The sequence below is a fragment of the Ictidomys tridecemlineatus genome, chromosome 5 (assembly GCF_052094955.1).
Source record: "Ictidomys tridecemlineatus isolate mIctTri1 chromosome 5, mIctTri1.hap1, whole genome shotgun sequence".
Taxonomy (NCBI): Eukaryota; Metazoa; Chordata; class Mammalia; order Rodentia; family Sciuridae; genus Ictidomys; species Ictidomys tridecemlineatus.
Genome location: NC_135481.1, coordinates 131,665,749 through 131,687,772, shown reverse-complemented (window position 1 = coordinate 131,687,772; position 22,024 = coordinate 131,665,749). Strand labels below are relative to the sequence as shown.

At 42.0% G+C, this 22,024-nt stretch overlaps 1 protein-coding gene across 13 annotated transcripts in view; it reads right to left on the bottom strand.

Moving 5' to 3' along the window:
* Arnt2 (aryl hydrocarbon receptor nuclear translocator 2) overlaps positions 1-22,024 on the bottom strand; it is a 177,455-nt gene that overhangs the window by 31,110 nt on the left and 124,321 nt on the right. For all 13 annotated transcript variants that reach the window (XM_078051085.1, XM_040275013.2, XM_040275017.2 and 10 more), the window contains 4 exons: positions 14,479-14,555; positions 12,976-13,110; positions 10,479-10,553; positions 3,424-3,575 (listed from right to left, as the gene is read on the bottom strand). In XM_078051085.1, coding sequence (XP_077907211.1) covers positions 3,424-3,575; positions 10,479-10,553; positions 12,976-13,110; positions 14,479-14,555 — 439 coding nt within the window. The remainder of the gene's footprint in view (positions 1-3,423; positions 3,576-10,478; positions 10,554-12,975; positions 13,111-14,478; positions 14,556-22,024) is intronic.

Genomic DNA, 22,024 nt, shown 5'->3' with positions numbered 1-22,024 from the left:
ACTGGGGCAAGGTCATGGGTATATAAAGGGAGAAAAAGAGTGATGAATGGAAGAAAATGCAGGCAGGACTGTGAGAGGAGGCAGCTATAACCAAGAACTAGTCCATTTGGTGACTCTGAATGGGAGAGGTGCTTATCTATGTTCATGGTTTTTTGCACAGGCAGCCTCAGCCTGAAGTGGCTGGAGGAAGACCACAACAGGAGACATGAGTCTGGTATCCCACTGCCCCATATCTGGCTCCATCCAGTTAACAGGCACACCTGTTGCCTCTGGCTTAGCAGCTCCTGAAAGAGAAACTCAGCTTGCCACCCTCCATACCCTATTTATCTGTTGAACAGAAGAAAAGTCATGGAACCCTGAGCCCAGTCTCTTACCCCTGCTTCTCAACCTTCCCTGTTTTCATCAAGGCAAGGGCCAAACACAGGCATGGCACTAGAGGATATTTTTATGTTCCTTGAGTGAAAAACCTCCCTTTCCATGTTGGAGGGAGGAGGGAAATAAAATATCCTCAATTTGATTGAGTTCTCCAAGCTTAACTAGATAAACTCTGATACCATTATCTCTTTTTACATACCTGGGAAGCTATGACTTCTTGTATTTGTTCCTAAAAAACTTATAATCAAGAAAGTCTTGACTACAACAGGAAGGTAGAAGAATCAGAGTACTCTATCAAGTAACTCAAAGGAGAAGATGTCAAGAAAGAAGAGCTGGTTAAATAGACCACTTGGGGAGAAGAAACATGACAATGAGTTATCCTATGTGGGTCACTAGAGGGTGCTGGCAACTTCAGGAATGTTGGGGCAAAATCCAGGCTGTAAGAGGTTAAGAAGAGATGAATGGTCAGAAGGCGACTCTGCTGGGTGCATTTAGCAAGGGCAGATAGGAGAGAGTGCCTTTGTGGACTGGCAGGACAGAGGTCTTCCATGATCAGGAAGTTGTGTGTCTGTTTGAAGGCCTTGGGAATTATCCATCCTCAGGAGGGATGGACAAGACATTTGGGCCAGGGAGAGAGAAAATATGCCAGGAGATAAAGAAAATGAAGGTTTTGGCTCTAGAAGGAAAAGGCAGAAGAAGAGGAGCAAAGGGGCCCAAGATGGACCCACTTATGAGCATGAGGAGGCACAAGCAGGGCCCTGGCCTTCCTCTTGGAGGGAGTGTCAGAACACAGGCAGGGCACTGAAGAGACAAAGAGGAGCTGAGTTCCAGTTTCTTGGAGCTGCTCCCAAATTGTCAATCTGCTTCCAGAGCTGGCAGAGTCCCTGCTGCTATTGCTGACAGCATCAGCAACAGCTGGGGCAGACACTGGTCTGTGCTGTCCCTGTGTGGCAGCCTGCTGGAGCACCTCACACGTAGAGTGTCCTGCAGAACTTGCACAAAAACTCCTGATGCTAGGGGAGTCTTTTCCCCACAGTGTAGATGAGGCCACTGAGGTTCAGAAAGGGGATGTGACTCATCCATTTGGGAAATGACATTGAAACCCAGGACATCTGCTCTCTGAGGGATCTTGCGTGGACTTGTTTATTCGGCTCTGTGCCTTATACCCAGGAGCAGGGCCAAGGCTGAGGGCCCACAGAGTGCTGCTGATTGAACGGGAGGCTGCTTTGTGGTCTCCAGATGGGAGCGTCAACATTCAAAGGGTTTGAGGACTGCAACAAGAGACAGGGCAAGGCAACACTGAGGGTGCCATGAGGTGAGAATGACTGCAGGAGGCTCAGTCCCCAGGGAGGCTGCTGAGAAAAGGCATCACCAGGTAGGTTCCAGGAGGAGGTGGGGCTGGAAAACAGACATGTTTTGAACCTTGGAAAATGAAGGACACAAACAGGGAGATATAAGGACATTCTCAGCATGCCAGCCTTGTCACACATCCAGTTAGCTGTGGCCCTCCTCATCACCTGGGCATGGCTTCCACATGCATCAGCTGAGTTAGCCTTTGCACAAATGTTGTTACTGCTGTTGGTTCCTTGGCCTGGTACAGATGCTCCTGGGACATGCAGTGGGTCATATTCTGATAAACCCATATGTTGAAAATATCATCAGTCAAAATTGCACTTAATAGCTCTGACCTACCAATCATTTTAGATTAATACCATACACTGTGGAGTGATGGTTGTTCCCTTTTGTGATTGTGGGATGGGCTGGGAGCTGTGGCTGCTGCTGTTCAACATCTTGAGAAGTTCATACTGCATATGGCCAGCTGGGGAAAAGATCCAGCTTCAAAATTTAAAGCATGGTTTACACTGAATGTGTATCACTTTCATGCTATCGCAAAGTTAAACTATCATTAGTCGGAAACTATGTCCTTGAGACTAAAACCAGAGAGATGATGCAACCTGCCTACCATCATGCTCACTGTGCTGAGTGCTGAGCAGTGTCTGGCCCACAGTTCTGAGTTCAATATCATTTAGTTCCACAGTAACTGCCCGAAGGAGGATCATCACAAATCACAGGTAAGGAAGTGAAAGTTAAGAGACAAGTGACTTGCTCAAGATCACACAGCCAGGAAGCAGCAGAGCCAAGTTTACAGCCTAGATCTGTCTGCCAGCTTATACAGGATACTGGAGGATCCCAGAATCCAGCAGAGACACTAGGGCTTGAGGTTCTGAGGAGTAGGAAGGAATGCTTTGGTGAATGGGCAGTAGTGCCCACCACAGGCCACCTGCTCCATGTCCTAGAGCTGCCAAGGGGCTCAGTCTCACTTTCTCTACCAGCAGGACCAAGAATCCAGGCACATACACCTGCCACAGCAGAGAGCAGAGGGGGAGCACCCAATAGCTCCATTCTGCTGGGTTCTGTGTTCAGAGGCAAAACAATGAGGAATGGAGACCATAGTACTTCGGCCTAAAGGAAAGGGACTGACATGGGCCACTCAGTCCTTTGGGCTCTTATAATTGAGAAGGAAGAACACAAGAGGGCTATTTCCCAAGTGATGGGGGATCCATACTCAACAATTCCTTTTGTTTTATTCTGCAGTACTATAGATTGACCCCTAGGGTTCAATACCACTGAGCTATATCCCCAGCTTTTTAAATTTTGAGACAAGGTCTCTCTAAGTTGCCCAGGCTGGCCTCAAACTTAAGATCCTCCTCTGGAGTAGCTAGGATTACAGGACTGCGCCACCTCCCCCAGCTCTCCCCATTCATTTTTTTGTTTTTTAGCTGTAGACAGACAGCATGCCTTTATTTTATTTGTTTATTTTTTAGGTAGTGATAAGGATTGAACCCAGTGCCTCACATATTCTAGGCAAATGCTCTGCCACTGAGTTACAGCCTCAGCCCAGGTATCCCCAATCTTGTTCTTTAGCCCTGTGGGGATTTCTAGCTTTAAGTACAGCCTGCAGGGGGAAAAGAATCCAAGTACAACTTTCAGCTCTGGACCCAAGTGAAGGCATGGGGAGGCCTGCAGAGAGGGAGGCTGAGCACGTACTTGACGTTCGTGTTGGTGCAGATGATGTACTCGATCTCATCAGAATAAGGGTTCTGGAATGTGAAGCTGCTGGTGCGGATCAGCATCCATTCACGGTTCTTGGTGCGGAATCGATACATGACCGACAGTACTTGGCCTTTCAGCTTAACCACCTGAGAAAACATTTGGAGACGGAAGTCAGCAGGAGGAGGGAGAGGCACCAGGCGGTGGTCACCAGGAAGGTCAGCGGGACCTCAGCGGGACCTCAGAACAGGGGCACTGTAGCCAAAAGACAGCAGGAGAGGAAGAGGAGTGGGGTGAGGGGGAAATGAGGGGGGCTGCTAGCTATTGGAACACTCTGTCTACTTCCCCTCTGAAACAGGTCATGCTGGCACCACTGTGTGAGAAAATGACTGGTGAATGCTCACTTTATATTAGAACTTTTTGCCCCCACCTGGTGCTGAGGATTAAACCCAGAGGTGCTCTACCATAGAGCTACATCCCTGTTCCTTTTTTATTTTTAGACAGGATCTTGCTAAGTTGAGGAGGCTGGACTTGAACTTGTGATACTCCTGCCTCAGGCTTCCAACTAGTTGGGATTGTAAACATGTGCTACTGTGCCTGGCTATATCGGGATTTTTAATTTACAAATCAGATCATGAGAGCTCTGTAACACTTGAGTTTTTCTTCTTTTCTTGGCTGCGTGGGTACTCTGGGTTTGATGCTATTATCCCTTGCTGTTCATGAAGTTATTTCTTTATACCTCATGGAAAAAATTCCTAACCTCTGTTTAACATTGAAAAATGAATTCCAGAGAGTACTCTTAGAGGAGATGTTAAAAAATGATAAATTTGTAGGCATTATTTTTTTTTCTTTTGGTGATGTTGGGGATCAAACCCACAGTCTTGCATATGCTAGCTGGCAAGCACTTTACCACTGAGCTGCATTCCAAGTCCTGTATACATTCTTTATTTGCACGTATCTATCACCACTTTTAAGTTGCAGTTTGTTTTCCAACAGACTTTCAAATGTATTACTTCAGGTATATCCTCACAAGAGTTTAAGGAGGAGGGCTTTACTATTTACAGATGACAATACTGAGACCCAGAGAAATGAAATAGGTTGCCCAAGATCTGACAACTTTGGGTGAAAAGCCGGGACAGGAACCAAGATCTTATTTCCAAATCACAAGCTTCTTTTTAGTCACACATCTTGTTCTTTGCTTTGTTTTGACATACACAACCACACAAAGACATGTAGAGACATGTGTGTGTGTGTGTGTGTGTGTGTGTGTGCGTGCGCGCTGAAGGAAGCCTTCAGACACAGCTCTCACACCTGAAGCATCAACAGAAGAAAGAGAAATGACAAATGACTAGTAGGTAGAAGAAGCCTGGGTGTGCTTAAACCCTCAGGACAAGATAAGACAAGCAGAAGTTCTCTCCTGTGACTGGCTAGGGCTGGTAAATCTCCAGGCTTCTTGCCTGAAAGATCACAGAGTGATTGATGATAAGAATGGGGACTTGGTCCCAGGGGCCAGGGAATAAATGACTTCCCCTTTCCTAACATACACTTCATTTGTACTCTCCTCCTTTTGAGTGTCTGCCATCCCTACCACACTGTAAACAGCATGGAGACAGTGGCATCTTGGTTATGCAAGCCTCCCTGACCCCAGCCTGGTATCTGGCACAAAGGTGGCACTCAAGGCCACTTCCTGGACTGACTCTACGGCTCAACAGGCCTTGGAGGAAGACAGATGAAGCCTGAGGGTGTCAGACAAGGCTCCCTCGTAGGAAATCCCAAGTGATAAATAAAATGAACAGAGAGCTTGAGGAGGGTGGGAGGCCTCTCCTGCCATGGTGGGAGAGGAGGCAGAGCTAAGGATGGGGTGAGCCTAGCCCACTCAGACACTGCTGCTGGCAGTGAGTCTGTGGCCCTAGCAGAAACTTGGCTATCCCTCACAGGGGCCAGAGGTCAAGGCCATGTGCCCTTTAGGTTTACAGAATGGGGGGCTCCCCCAGGGGATTCCTTTGTGCCTGCACTGGACATAGGAAAAAGAGGCAGCCACTGTCCATGAGTTGATATCCATACCCGCTGCATTCTGGGGACACGTGTGGAGGGTATGTTCCTTCTGTGTTTCTTCTAATCAGAATGCCTGAGGAAGTGCAGAATACTTGAGCTGCATTTTACAAGCATGCAGAAGGCACATCTGCACCAAGCTGGGCCCCAGGAGCTGTGGAGAAAGGAAGAAAAAGGGAGCCACCAGCTCTGCACCTCCTGGGGCCAAGTCACAGCTAAGCACCTTATGTGTGCTCTGTCACGTAGTCCTCACAACTGTTTTTTGTACCTGGAAAGCAAACCTTGAAGCAGACAGATACACGGCCTGAGGGCTCAAGATGAAGAAGTGGCAGGAAAGCGGCTCAGTCCTAAATCTACTGACCTCAATCCTCTTTCCAGGGATCCCTATTGCCAAAGTAGAATTTCTGACCCCAAACAGCAGGCAAAATGGCAGATATACATCACCCATAGAGTCTGGACATACCACTGCACAAACCTAAGGTCAAATGGCATGGGGTTGGGCTGGGGTTGTGGCTAAATGGAAAATGCAGACTTAGCATGTGCAAAGCTCTGAATTCAATCCTCAGCAACACATACAAATAAATGAAATAGAGATATTATGTTCATCCACAACTAAAAATATTTTTTAAAAAATGCCATGGGGATACCAGGCAGGCAAGGAAAGATGGATTATTGCTGGGATCCAGAAGGGGCTCCTGGTGGGAGATGGGTTTAGAAAGGTAGGTAGAGTGTTGGCAAGTGAAGATGCTCCAAGTGCTCTTCTGACAGGAAGCACAGCATGAGCTGGACTACGTCTATAAGGCAGTTCAGGTGATACGGTCCAGGTCTTTGACCAGAGAGACACAACTAACTGCTTAATTTAAGTGTGATGCTAATAATATAGGTGACTTCAAAGATGAAGCATGAAACCCAGCTTAGCATAGGTCTTCATGACCCAGCTCTGCTGTCATCATCACCATCACTATAGTGATGGAAGATGTCTCAGCAGAAAGTAGAAGGAAGGGAATGCGAGAGCCTGCCTTAAGTTTCAATGCGCTCAGCTCCTACAACTGACTCCTCAGTAAACTACCTAGAGAAGGAATCTAAGAGCAGACAAAACTTTCCTGGCCCTGGACTGATGCACTATTCCCACACCAAGCTCAAATTCCTTACAAACCTGATCATGTTCTAAGGGATCTGGTTTGAGTGACTAAATACTTTTGTTTAAATTCAGAATGTAAGGCTGAGTCTTAGCTGACAGCCCCTTCTCTGCTTTTGCAAGAATAAGCCACATTTGTCCCTTGTCTTGGCTGCCAGTGGCTGGAGCCAAAAGAACACAGTGTAGGGTCAAGGTGGGGTATGCTCCAGGATGTCCTTGTGCTGCTCAGCTGCCGCCCACTAAGCCCTGGGACCAGGCTTGGGGCTGCCAGCACCTGGGGTGCTTCCCTGGCCGCCCCTCCCATCTGATGAATGAGGAGCCAGATGTGGAGTGTGGTATTGTCAGTGAATGCTTTGGAGAGAGACGGACCTGATTTCCAGCCTGAGTCTGTTACTGCCTTACTGTGTGACCTGGGGCAGGCAACCAAACTTCTCTGAGTCCTGGTATCTATTGGGAAAAAGCAGGAATGACAACACATACTGTGTAAGGTTGATGATTATATAAAACAATGGATGAAGGAGGGTCTGGCTTATTCCTGGGCACAGAGCAGAGGCTCCGTTACTGTTAGTGATAAAACCATTTCCATACACCAAAGAGAATGAAGCCAACCCAACTCACGCCTGATGATACTAGGTGATGTAGCTTATCATCACCACACATACTGAGCGAACATATGGCATAAAAAGACATACCCTCCCAATGTTTAATCATTATAATTTCACATTTTTCCAAAACAAAAGCTACCTGCTCTGGTTCTGATCCACTTAGGCTGTTTTAAGCTACCCTCTACTGAACTCTACACTTAGTGAAGGAGATAATGATGAAAAGCACAAATATGGAGTCTGTCTACAGGGAAGTTAGGTTTTAATAAAGAAGAGGGAAAAAGATCAGGCATGGTGGTGCATGCCTATAACTCTAGCAACATGGGAAGCTGAGGCAGGAGGATCTCAAGTTGGAGCCAGCCTCAGCAACTTAATGAGACCCTGTCTGAAAGTGAAAAAAAAAAAAAAAAAGGTTGGAAAGGTAGCTTACTAGTAAAGTGCCCCTAGTTTCAATCTGTAGTACTAAAAAATAAAATAAAACAAAAATGGCTGAGGATGTAGCTCAGTAGTTAGAGTACCCCTGAGTTCAATCCCCAGTACTGCAAAACAACAACCAACCAACCAACTCCCAAACCAACCAATGGACAAATAAATAAAACTGGACTAGTTGTGAACTAGACAAGGGGCTGAGCTGGCTGGGGCCTCTTTCTTAGCTACAGTAGTTCACTTATCATGTCTCTGAGATAAACTAAAACCTAAAGGATAAAATGTCAGTCCTGTAAAAAGTGAGGGAAAAGCATTCCCATCAGGGTATGGACATGAGCAAAGGCCTTGTGGTGGGAAAGAAACCATGTTCAAGGTGGCCAGTGTGACTGAAGAGCAGTTTCTAAGGAAAAACGAGATAGGACAAGGCTCATGCAGAAACTTGTGAAACTGTGGCAAGAAACTGGGATTTGATTCTAGATAAGCTGAAAAACTATTGGCAGATTTTAAATAGAATGTGACAAACCTAGCTTATGTTTTCATAATGGCTTGAAGTGAAACAAGAGTAAAGGTAGAGAGACCATGGAGGGAATTATTGCAGGAGTCAAAATGGGAGATGGGGATGGCCTCGTTGAGGGGAGTGTGAGTAAAGGAGGCATGGACTGTAGGTGTCTTTTGGAGGAGTTCCAGAGGACGTGCTGAGGGGCTGGGTGTACAGAGAGAGAAAGGGAAGAGTGAGGGGCTTGATTTCTGGCCTGAGCAGCCAGGTGAGCATGCTGTGAGGGAGGATGAAGGCTGAGAGAAGAGCTCCGTCTCTGAAGGTTACTGGACATTTGGGTGGAGATGTGGAACAGCTACCTGGATAGAAGCAGATGTGGAGCCAGAAGGACAGGCTGGGCTGGAGTTTTCTTTTTGGAACTAGGGATGTGGACAAGGGGGCTCTTGACCACTGAACTATATCCCCAGCCCTTTTGATTTTTTATTTTGAGGCAGGGTCTCACTAAGTTTCGAGGTTGGATTCAGTGATCCTCCCACCTCAGCCTTCTGAGTTGCTGGGGTTACAGGCATGTGTCACTGCACCTGGCTGGGCTGGAGTTTTCTACTAGATATCACCTAGGGAAATAGCACAGAATGAAAAGAAGAGAAGGCAGCAAGAACGGGGTCCTTGCCATCATGGCTTGAAGAAGAATGTACTGGAGGAGGAGCCCATAAAGGAGGCTGAGAAGTGGAAAGAAAACCAGGAGTGGGTAATATTCCAGAAGGAATGAGCAGAGTATGGGGTAGGAGCTTTGCCCACACATGGGACATAAATCTTTGTGCAGACATGGCAGTGCCTTCAATGGGCTTGGCTGCCAGAGAGGCTCCATCTAAAACACTTGCAAAGAAGAATGTCAAGTGTGTACGCCTTCAGATGAATGACAGGCTATTATTACTCCCTCTTGAAAAGAAACTCAAAGGCTTCTTTCTTGTAATGTTGTCTGCTCTCTTCTTTCCCAGGGCTGAGAGGGGGACTTTAGTGTTCTGCAGAGAGAGAGAGAGAGTGTATCCTCTGTCACCACAGCTGAGCCAGCTCAGCAGGTGACAGATCCTTACTTTGAGTCAGTTTTCTTTCATTGACTATGTGGTACTTGGCACTTTTCAGCACTGGGCCCTACTAAATTCACCTGGAATAGCAAGATGTCAGCTCCTACCTCCTACAACTCCCATGAGATTCCATAAGATAGCATATGTGCCCAGTGCATGGTAGGCATTCAGGAAACAGTAGCCAACAGTAGCGATGCACATGATACTGTTATTAGGGTGGCTTCCCTGTCAGGCTCCCAGTAATCCTAAGTCCCTCCCTCTCCTTCACCATCTCCAGCTGAAGTATCACTACTAATGAAACTGTCTCAAGTTTGTTTCCCATAGTTCCTGCCCAACTTTTGGCCTCATTAACTCTTGCCCAGGCAATTAATTAATTTTTTTCCTATTTTATTGGTGTATTATAAGTATATACAATAGTGGAATTCATTATGCCATATCATACATGGCATAACATTTGATAATTTGATCAATCTTGTTCCCCAGTATTTTCCCTTTCCCTCCTTGCCTTCCTCTCCCTGATCCGTTCTACTATTATTATTATTATATATTTTTTTGTTAGTGTGGACTCATTGTTACCACAGGAATTTACAAAGCTCCTGAGTTATTTTTGTTTCCAGTTATTTTCCATATCTGCATACCTGGATCACCAAAGCGTTTTTTTCAAAACATTGCTCTGCTTAAAATCCTCAAAGGAATCCTCACTTACCCTTAGGTGACTGAGCAGATAATCTAAATGCCTTACCATGGCATGCATAAGAGGCCCTAAAAATTTAGCTGTGCCAGGCTCCTTCTCAATCACTTCCCACTACATCATCCCTCCTAGTCATCCAGCTGCAGAACTGCTGAGGATCCTCCTGCTAGGCCACATTCTTCTGCATCTCTGGTACTACCCTGCCCCCAGAACCCCCAGTTCAGGGAGTTCTCTCATTTCTCCCATGGTCACCCTTGAAGACTCATTCCAATTGTCCTCTTCTTTGGGATACTCTTCCTGCCTCTTGCCCACACAGCTGACCTTGTGCTGTATGGGATTTTCTCCCTGTCACTTTAGAGTTCTTCTCCCATCACCCTCTAGTGACCTCCTCATGTATCTGTCTTCTCTGCTGGATAGTGAGCTGCTTCCCAGCAGGTCCCTGATTAATGCTTTGATTAGGAAATTGCAGCCTGCCAAGCCCATAGCAGGACTAGTCTCCTACCAGCCATACCCCATGCACCTAGGTTACCCAGGATCATCTGGGAACAAGAATGGGCAGCACCTGCTGGAAGCTCTCACGCAGATGGCTCTGATCCTCAGGGTGGCAGAACTCCAAAATGTCCTTTCCCAGAAGATCCTAAATGAAAGAGAAAAGCTTTAACAGCCCCAAATTCCATTTTTAATTATTTATAACTATTAGACAAGAGTGTTCATTTATGTCTTCTTTAACTCATCTCTTCAGCCTGCACCACCACAGATTGAAAAAAAGAAAAGCGGATGCCAATTTTTCCTGGAGCCATAGAGGGTCTGGCTTCCTTGTGTTCATTCTAAATTCCTTTGGCACACTCCATACCAAAATTTCTAATTTTGCTAAGTCACTAGATCAGCAGCTTCAGAATGCAATTTTATTTTTGTTTGCTTTGGAGATGCAAGCTATAATCAACATATTTTAATAAACATTGAAAGAAAGCAAAAAGCTAGCAGACAGACAGATGTGTTGCCTAAGAAAACTGAAACTGTTTAAATGTGGAAACTGTAGTTGCCTTGTGGCTGAAGAAATGAAGTTATCATAAAATAACTGAAGTTGTTAAAAGTCTGTTTACTGTCCACCTTCTATGGTCTATGGTTTGCTCAAAGGACCCAGCTTTAACCCAAAACAAAAGTACATTTCACAACGACACAGAGCAGAATAAGATAAACTATCAAAGGCCAACTTCAAATGTGTTCTGGAAAGTGGTCCAGTTGGAAGCATCTTAAATAGCAAAGGATGTAAACTAACTCATTGATCGGAACCCACATGGGCACACACTGCCAAGAGTGAGCTGACACCAACAATGCAGCAAGTTTTATCTTTGTGCCCAGGAACAAACAGATGCTCACAGGAGGTGCTGGAGGATTGATGTATCTGAATGGAAATGTGCTGCCATCAATGCATTTGCAAACAGATCAAGTTTCCTTTTAATTCCATCCAAGAGTCTCCAGGTTTGTATAAACCTAGACATGTAGAATTAGGCAAAGGTTCTAATAATTCTGATGGGAACTCCTTCTAGTTCTAAGATACATATGTAGGGCTAAGAAAGTTGCTTAGTAGAAGAACACTTGCCTAGCATGCGTGAAGCCCTGGGTTAATTCCCAGCACCTCCAAAAGATCAATAAAATATCTATGTCATTGATATTCTATCAATATTTCCAAAGTATTTTCCTCAGAACAGCATCTTTTTCTTTTGTTTTAAATTTTTTTTTGTTTTGAAAGAAAATCTACAGAAAAGTTAAAAGGGTAGTAAAACAAACACTTGTGTATCTTTTATACAGATTTGAGAACTGCCAATATCTTGTCACTCTTGCATTTTATTTTTCTTCACATATGTATCTATATGTATATGTGCATATGTATCCATGTACACATAGCTTATAATTTCTTCCTGAACCACTTGATGGGAAGTTGTAGAAATCATGCATGACACTTCTCCTCAAAGTATTTTTTTAAATATATAACACACACACACACACATACATATATATATTTTTAGTTGTAGATGGATATAATACCTTTGTTTTGTTTATTTATGTTTATGTGGTGTTGAGGATTGAACCCAATGCCTCATACTTGTGAGACAAGCGCTCCACCACTTAGTTACAACCCCAGCCCCTCTCGAAAGTATTTTTAGCATGTCTCATAAAAATCACATCCTAAAATCACATCCAAAAAAAAAAATCACACCCCAAACCACAATGCGTCATACTATTAACTTAAAACCAATAATTGTTCAATAAGATAATAATAATCTGTATGTGTTAATATTTACATTGTCTCCCTTGTATCTCTTCTAGCTAGACGTCTTCAGGCCCAGGACACAGTTCAGGCTTTCACATTGTATTTAGCCATTTGATTTCTCTGTCTTGACCTGGGACAACCACTCTTGCCTTGTGTTTCTCATGCCACTGAGTGAACCACATCCCCAGTCCTTTTTATTATTTTGAGACAGGATCTCATTAAGTTGCTTGGAACTTTGCTAAGTTGCTAAAGCTGGCCTTGAGCTTGAGATCCTCCTGTCTTGGCCCCTGAGTTGCTGGCACTATAGCTGTGTGCCACTGTACCAGGTTGCCAGTGACTTTTACACAAAGAACCTGGAACAAAGACCTGAAAGTGTGGCCCATGCAAAATAGGCTTCTGAGAAGAATTAGGAAAAATGAGGTAGGCATCTTTACAAGATTCTCTCATGCTGATAAATTTTGTAAAATTATCTTAACTCTAGTTTGTGAAAAACCAGCTTGAGAATCAGAAACTGCACAAGCTAGGGAAAAGTTTATGATGGACTTTTTCTTTTGTGTGGTGTTGGGATTAAACTCAGGGCCTTGTATATACTAAGCAAGCACACTACTGCTTAGTGAATTTTCTTGTTTGGAAGGATATCACCTAATCTGGGCAAGGCACCTAGATTTATTGGTGTTTCTCTGCAATATCATTATGCTGTATCTCAAACAAATGGGACAAATATGTGTTAAGGAAGTTTAAATCTCTAGCCAACTGCCCCATAAGCTCAAAACTATCTACTAACCTGGGGTTGGTAGCCAATCACACTGATGCATCTTGGATCCACAAATGTGATGATTCCGTCAGAGTTATGGCGAGATAAGAACTCTGTGGGCACTGACATCCCATTCATGTCCATGCACACGGGAGAGCTGGTCACCTGCAATGGGAAAATCCATAGCTTAGGTGCTACTGATGGAGATGGTGATAGAGAATGGGAATCTAACATCACACATTCTTTCATATGACTGGTGCAATGAGTGTAAAGTGCTCAGAGAGGCCAGGTTATACCTTTAACTAAACAGTAACAATGGGCCTCTTTCTTTACATTTCTGACTTTATATGTTTCCTGATTAGCCAATGGGAATAATGAAACCCATAACCTCATAGGTTGAGACATTGCAGGTAAAGCCTTGGCACAAAGTTGTTGCTAAATAAACATTAATACGCCTTCCTTCTCCTGTCTTCCCTTCACTGAAAATAGCAAAATGAGCCTAAGTAACTGGTTAAAATATCTGGAAAGTGTATGTTTGTGGACTGAATTTGCCCAAATATTCTTTCTCTACTAATCAATTAGGATTGCCCATGGTCTGTCACATTGTATGAAACTGCTTATTTATTTATCTGAAAACACTCAGACCTAGGAAACCAGGGACATGAAGGGTTACTTTGCCCATGTCTATCATGTGACCTATCAATAGGATAGGAAGACCCTAATTATCACAAAGATATGAACAATCCAGTTGACTGAGTAGTTTACTCTGTGTCAGGCACTGAGCACATCTGACTCTCAGAAGATAAAAAGGCATTCCCTGCCCCGGAGGATCTCACAGGGGATGGTGTCATGCTCAGCTAACCATCACACACTTGGTTAACAAAGCCATCCTGCACTCAGCTAACAGTAGCACAAGGGACAGCAAAGAGATGATGGCTAACGTGGGAACCCAGTGCTAGAGAGAAGGAGGAGGAAATGATTAATTTTGACTATGGAGATGGGGAATCATTTTAGTTGGGTTTTGGAGGATAAATTGATAGGAAGTACCCAGGAAGAAAGAGATTTTTGAAAGAAAAAAAGGGAACAAGGAAATCCCAGGCAGAAGAAACAGGCTGTGAACACCAATAGAGGTGGGAAATCACACGATGGGTTCACAGAGAAGGAGAATAGGATGTGGTGAGAGAGGACAAAGGGAAGGAGATGAGGTTGGAATAAAGAGTTTGCACTTCATCACTTGGGCTCCAGGAAAAACACTGAAACGGTTAATCAGGGATGTGCTGTAGGCAGATCTAGACTCTGTTAGGGGAATGGGATGATATAACCCTCACCCAACAAGACCTCTGCTGTTTACAGTTCACAGTCCCTTTCTTCCCCACCCCCCCACCCCGATTTGGCCTTGTTCTTGTCCCAGAGTGAGACACAAAAGTCAACAAACACTGGGTACAGAGGAGAACAGGCATCCAAGCTCACAATTTCTTGTTCTTTGCACTAAGCTCTTTTTTGAGATGAAAACAGCTCTGATTATTTTCTTACCTGGAGTCTCCCAATTGCCACAAGGCAGTATTTACTGCCTTGTCCCACATCAGCATCTTCTTCAGGTATTGTCATTCCTGAAATGAGAAATGCCAGCATCCTCAACATGCCAGGGGAAATGGAAAAGGGGGATTTCACCTATGCAATCAAAAGTAAAGATCTGCTGCTGGCCACTCAGGGTTGGGAAACTACCTAATGAACTAATAGTCCCTTGCTCGTTTCCTGCTCATCTCTCTGCCGGATGTCTTTTGATAATTTCATGGTCCATTATCATCTCCATCTGTGGATGATGCAGAAAATATTAAGGAAGATGAAATGCAGATTGTTCATCTAAATATATTTGCACAATTTGGCCAAAACATTTACTTAAGGAATTTTAAGATGCTTAAATGGTCTTCCAGGTCATGTAAATATTTCAACCCTCTGTTGACAAAGAATTAAAGAAAAACCAAAAACAAATAAAAATTACTGAAGGTGAAATTCCTAACTTGTCAGGCAAAAGAATACAGCCAGTGTTTCCCTTAAGGTCTAAGAAGAAAAATTAGTGATGTTTATGCTGATTAAGCACAGAAAATCAGTGTTAAGGGGAGAAACTGGTTAAAACAATCTTCATTATTCACTCTCAGAAAAGGATCCTCTGTTTGGTCCAGGAAGGGTCTGGTCTCCAAGGCCCCTTGTAATACAAGGTTCTTGAACATCTGCAGCTGATTAGAACTACTGGAGAGAAAAAGCATTCCATTTTCATACCTCCTGGGCAAGTGGTGTTAAATAGAAAAGTTCCTTTAATACTGCCTAACACTTAGCATTAAATATTTCCACACTAGATCAGACCTGAGGCTCATGGTGTAATAGTGACACAAGTACAGTAGCAGTTCACCATGCAGACTTTGAAGGGAATGTTAAATATCACCGTGGTTCTGAGAGCCAGAGAAATGTGACTCCTGCCTCCTTCCACTGCATACCCCCCTCTTCTTTCCATCCCCCAGAGCAGGCCACTGATCTCTTTAGTTTCTGATTTATTCTGGCTGTATTTGTTTTGTACAAATGAGCACAGTGAAGTCTACTTTCTCATATCTTCTTCCTTCTTCTATGAAGAAGAGTGTACAATACAGATTCTTTTGGGCTTTGATTTTTGAATTTAACAGTATGTCCTGGAATTCCTCCACACTTATTCATAGAACTGGCTCTTCCTCAATTCTTTTTCAGAACTTCCCAGTGGTTGGTTGTGTCTTGATATGCCATGTTTATTCAATCACATTCTTCTATGTATGAAGATTCAGGTGTTGCCAACATTTTGTGATTAGAAACAATGCCACAATAGATAACCTTGTGCATTTATTTATTTATTTATTGATCACTGGAGTTGTGTCTTCAGGGTGGATCCCTAGAAGTGGGATTATTGGCTCAAAAGTGAATACAGATGTAGTTTTGTTTTGCCAAATTTCCCTCTAGAAAGGTAGCATTAATTTGCATTCCCACCAGCAAGGCATGACAGGGCTGTTTCTCTGTAATTCTGACCAACAGAATGAGCTGACACATTATTTAATTTTTGACTCTGTGACACATGAGAAATAATAACACCTTAATGTTCTCTTAATTTGCATTTCTCGAATTATAGGTGCATTTGAATATTTTTTCTTGTTTGAGGACCACTTTTATATCTTGCTTTATAATGAACTACGTACTTGTGTTTCCCATTTTTCTATTGGGATTTTGGTTATCAATCAATTTCTTAAAGTGTTTTTATCGGTACATTACAGTTACATAATAGTGGGGCTCATTTTGACATAATCATACATGAATGGCATATAATTTTCTGCACTTCAATCCCCAGTGTTGCTTCTTTTCCTCCCCTCTAACCTCCCCCTACTCCCCTTTTTTCTACTTTACTGATATTCCTTTTATTTGTATTTAAAATGGATGCTTTACAGGTATTTATAAAGGCAGAATTCACTTGTATATTCATATATGTACATAGCATAATTTGGTCTATCAATTTTTGAGAGTTCTATCTATATTAGGGGTATTAAGCCTTTGTGGTACATGTTGTGAATATGTTCATTTAGGTACTTCTCTGTCTTTTGACTTTTAGGATGAGCTAAGCTTTTAAGATTTTTATGAGTCAGCTTTACCAAGCTTTTTTTTTTTTTTAATGTCTGGAGTCTGAGCCACAGTTAGCCATTTCCCACTCAGAGATTACAGAGAAACTCACCTTTGTTTTTCCCCTGACACTTTCACGGTTTCATTTTTTACACTTAGATCCTTAATTCAATTGGAGTTATTCTTGTATAGGATGTGAGATATGAATCTCATTTTAATTTTTTCTAATTAGCTCTTCAGTTGATCTGCTGATATTTGTTTAAAAAGTAGTGATCTGAAGTGCCACCTTTACCACCTAATGAATTTCCTTATGTTTGCTCATTTTGGACCTTCCCTGCTGTTCTGTTGACCACTTAGCTCCCCCAGCCCAGTGCCACACCATGTTAATTAAAGGTTTTCATCTATGATTTAATGTCTGATGGCATTTCCTTAGTAATTCTTTTTGAGTATTTTATTGGCTTTTTTTGGGGAGGGGTTGTACCAGGGATTAAACTCAGGGGCACTCAAACACTGAGCCACATCCACAGCACATTTTTGTGTTTTATTTATAGATAGGGTCCCAGTGAGTTGCTTAGCATCTCACTGCTGCTGAAGCTGGCTTTGAACATACCATCCTCCTGCTTCAGCCTCTGGAGCTGCTGGGATTACAGGTGTGTGCCACCAAGCCTGGCTTGGCTATTCTTTTTTTTTTATTATTTTTAATATTTATTTTTCAGTTTTCAGCAGACACAACATCTTTGTTTGTATGTAGTGCTGAGGATTGAACCCGGGCCGCACGTATGCCAGGCGAGCGCGCCTGCTTGAGCCACATCCCCAGCCCCTGGCTTGGCTATTCTTGAAGGTTAGTATCAACTTATCTAACTCCATAAAAGAGCTTGATGGTATTTTTATTAAGTTTGCATTAAAACTGTAAATTAACTTCAGGAGAATTGACAACTTTATAATGTTGTTGACCTAATGGGGCACAGAGAATGTTTTCTCATTTGTTAAAACTTACTTTTGTGTCTTTCAGGAGCATTTAAACTTTTTTTCTCATATAAACTTATACTTTTACATTTATTAAAATTCTTCCTAAGTATCTGAATCTTCGTTGTTGGTATTGTAAATGGGGTTTTCTTCAGCATTATATCATCTATTTATTCACATATATGCAGATTATTGATTTCTTTATATTAACACATTGTACCACACCACTTAATTATTTTATTGCTTCAGATAGTTTTATCATTGATTCACTGGGCTTTTGCAGCTATATTCTCTGATAATCTGAAAAGAAAAGACAGTTTTCCTTCTTTTTTACATATTCATTTGCCTCTAAGCTTCCTTATTTAATTGTGTGACTAACACTGCTGTTACAGTGTGGTGCAATTGTAGAGGTAGCAAGTATTTCTGCCTTGCTTCTGGTCTTAGCAGAAATGACTTCAATGTTTCTCTATTAAATAAATACTGTCTATGGACTCAGATAACTCTTACTCAGTTAAGAAATTATCTCTCAATTATTGATTAACATTTTTATAAGTCTCTTTAATGCCTCTCTTAACAGTAGACAAAAAAATTTTAAAATTTGCCTTCAATGTGTTAGAAAAGGCTGCTTTATTTGAAGTATGTGAAGAAAATACAGCCTCACACATCAGTAATTGGAAAAGGGAGACACTTTTTCAGAATATTGTGGATATTCTGGATATTCTTCTTTGATGTTTTCCTAAATCTTGGCAGATCATAATTGCAAAAGGGGACAAAGCAACATAAGTTCCAAAACTGTATTAATTAATTTTTCATACAGTTTTATAAAACAGATTGGCTTAACTCATGGATCTTCCCCCACATGATTGTATACATCATGTACTGGTCATTTAGAAAATATTGATTTATTAAATTATACAACATAAAAAAATCCCACTTTCACATCACCATCGATCTCCTCAGAAACATCTCTAGATGTTGATCAAGATAAGACTGGTGAACATGTTTTTAAAATTTGAATTTTCATTAGAAAAATTTGCATTCTACCATACTGTCAATTGTTTCCTCTGAACTGATAGGCTCATTTTATTTGTTCTTTTTTTTTAGGAGATAAATGCCAAATACACAAGATTGATTGCTGATATTTTGTCATTGTTTCAAGTAAAAATTGTTGTTTCATGAAAAAGGCAGCTGGCTCAGTTCACAGCCAAACAACTGCATATGTGCTGCTTCACACCTTGGTCATGATCTGGCGTGCAGAAGAAGTTGCTTATGCATACTTTCCATTACAGAATTTAATATAATTCATAATTTTTACTGTTTCATCAAGGGCATTCTAAAGTGAAACCAGTTCTCATTGTTCACTTAGTCTCTATTTTCCACATTTATTTATTACACATTTATTTATCTTTATTCTTTTTTCTTCCCTCTTTCCCTATAATTCTCCTTCCTTCTGTATTAGTTTTCTAGTTGTAACAAAGTACCACAGTTAGTTGGCTTAAACCACATAAATGAATTGTCTCACAGTTCCGGATGCCAGAAGTCTGAGGCCAAGGTGTCAGCACGGTTTGTTCCTTCTGTGGGCGCTGAGGGAGCATCTGCTCCATGCCCCTCACAAGACTGTGATCTCCTGGTAATTTTTGGTGTTCTTTGACTTGTAACTGCATCTCACTGTCTCTGCCTTCACCTTCAAATGGTGTTCTCTCTTTGTGTCAAGACTGTGTCCAAATTTCCTTACATAAGAACATTGGTCATATGAGCATTTTCCAATATGACCAATTATAGATGCAAATATCCTATTTCCAAATAACGTCACACTTTGAAGTCCCAGGGGTTGGACTGTCCACCTGTGAATTTTTGGAGGGATACAATTCAATTCCTAAGAGCTTCTGTGAATATTTTTTGTTTAGTGCCTTTCCTCTACCATGTCAGGTGTGATTCAAAAAGGACACGAACTGAGAGCATCCTTCTGGAACCCATGACAGACAATGCCATGGATCATGAATATTTTCCAAATAGTTACAGAGGCAAATCCAAATCAGTTAATCAAAATGAATCATAAACTAAAGTCCATTTGCCATTTTAAAAACTTAAGTGTTTTAATATAAGGTTATACAAATTCTTATGATTAGATAACAATTTTAAATAGTGATATTGGTAAATCTGGGGACCTTTTGGGGAGGCACTTCAGGGTGTAGGACTGGGAAATGCAAAGAGGAATTTTAACACAAAACATCCCTAGGATTCTGCTATTTTCTAAGATCTGTGCTTGGGAGTTTAAATAGTAAGGTCCTACCCTCTTGGTAAGCAGGGGAGACAACAGAGATGCAAACTAACTCTAATATAGACTGGGCAAGATGGCACATGCTTGTAATCCCAGCTACTGGGGAGGCTGAGGCAGGATGATCGCAAATCTGAGGCCATCCTGGGCAATTTAGGGAAACACTATTTCAAAATAAAAAGCACTGGGGATGCAGTTCAGATGTAGAGCACTCTTGGGTCCAATCCCTGGTACCACAAAATAAAATAAACAAAACCAAAAGCAAACAAAAACAAAAAAACCCTAAAACGAAAGTACAGAGTGACAAAGTCCACATAGACCAACTGTCTGGGAAGTCTCTGATAGGATACTGGCTTTATGCAACAGGATTTATCAGAATTGGGCCTTGTTGAGATCAGCAGAGACAAGGAAGAGCTCCCATGGCTCTGAACAACATTAAGGGGAAAGAGACTACTGTGCACTGATAGGTCCGACGGAGTCAAACACGGCATTGCATTGATGTTTACAGCTGAAGGCTCTGAGCACCTTTGTAATCAGGGCAGAGGTTCCAGCTCTCCTGCAAGATACAAGCCTGCAAAAGCACCAATGCACCTGTCCATCATCGTTTATCAGTCTCAGCTGAGCAGAGCGTGGACTTCCTGCAGCCCCAACAGATGCCCCACAGGCCTTTCACTAAAGCCTGGGCACTGCTGTCTCAGAACAGGTTGCCCATCCTGATACAATTCAGCCTGTTTTGCTTCCTTTTATCCCTTCAAGTTGTGCTAGTTGTCCGTTTTATAAGCTATGAAGAATGAGAAATAGCAAATGCAAAGAAATAGGAAGTGTCAGCCACCAGCAGAGGGATAGAGCAGAGGATTCTTTCAGAGTATAAAAAATAGCTGAAAAAGAAAAAAACACAACAGCCCTGTTGGCTGAAAAGCTCCATATACTCAGAGAAGCCTTGAGGTCATCTTTGAATTGAGAGCTCTGTGTTTGTAATGAGCACTCTGAAAGAGAAAAGCCCGTACTGAGTCTTTTATTTAAGCATACAAAACATTCTCTGTGATGCAAAACAGCACAAATAAAAGATAAATGTCAGGTTGGAAAAAAATATTTGTAACCTATACAGTAACCGAAAGGCTAATATTCATAATGTTATAAAGATTTTATAGAAGGAAATAAGAAGGCAGGAATCAAGCGAGTAAGAAAATGAGCAGACAACAAATAAGCAATTCACAGGAAATACAATGAATGCGCCCAGAAGGAATGCTTGATTTCACCAGTAAAGAAAATTTAATTTAAATATGTCAACTTCTCCCCTCATTTCTACTCAACTAATACAATTTAAAAAATGAGGAAAATGAGTTCATAGGAGCATGGAATAAGAGACATTCTTATTTTCTTTTGAGGGGTAATTTAATGGTAGCTACTACACCTTAAATTTGTCATCCTTATACCACTTTTGAGATTATCTTTCATAAATACCAAAATTCATGGATAAAGACTCATGTGGCAACTACATCAGCTGCAATATCTTTGGTAAGAGTCCCAAACTAAAGATAGCTTTCATGTTGCCCAGCTGGAGAATGAATGATTGGTGGAATAATATGCAATTGTTTAAAAGAACGAAACAGAACTATTGATACTGGTTTGGAAATGATATCCTGAAAAACTAAAAAGAAATCAGACTGTGTAGTAATAGATTACATGAGTTCCATTAAAAAAAAAATAGAAAAGGCTCTACAATAAGCCTTAGGGGACTGTCAACTGGTTCTTGGGGGCAGAACAAGGGTAGGAAGTGAGGCTGTAGTTTTGGTTTTATAATCTTCAAAAAACTTTTAAAGTGGGTCAACAGGTTAGTTTTTATTTTGCAATGTTTTCTACAGCTTCCAGAGTTCATTAATGAGCAGGAACTGTTCTTCTAATAGTTAAAAAAAAAAAAGACTGAAAATAAAAGAAGGCCAGCATATGATACTTTGGTCCACAAAAAGGCAGACTTCGTATACTTAGGGAATTTTCCTACCTTACCTCTCATTCTCCAACAACATCAGAAAAACAGGAATGACATACTGAAATTCAGACTTCAGAGCCTTGCACCTGATTAGCAGAGGGGTACCATGCCTGAGGATAGCAGAGGGTTCACCTGAACATCTACCAGAGATGTAGAGTTTTCCAAACACACTGCCACCACGTCATGAAATCAAAAGGCATCTTCTTTGGCCC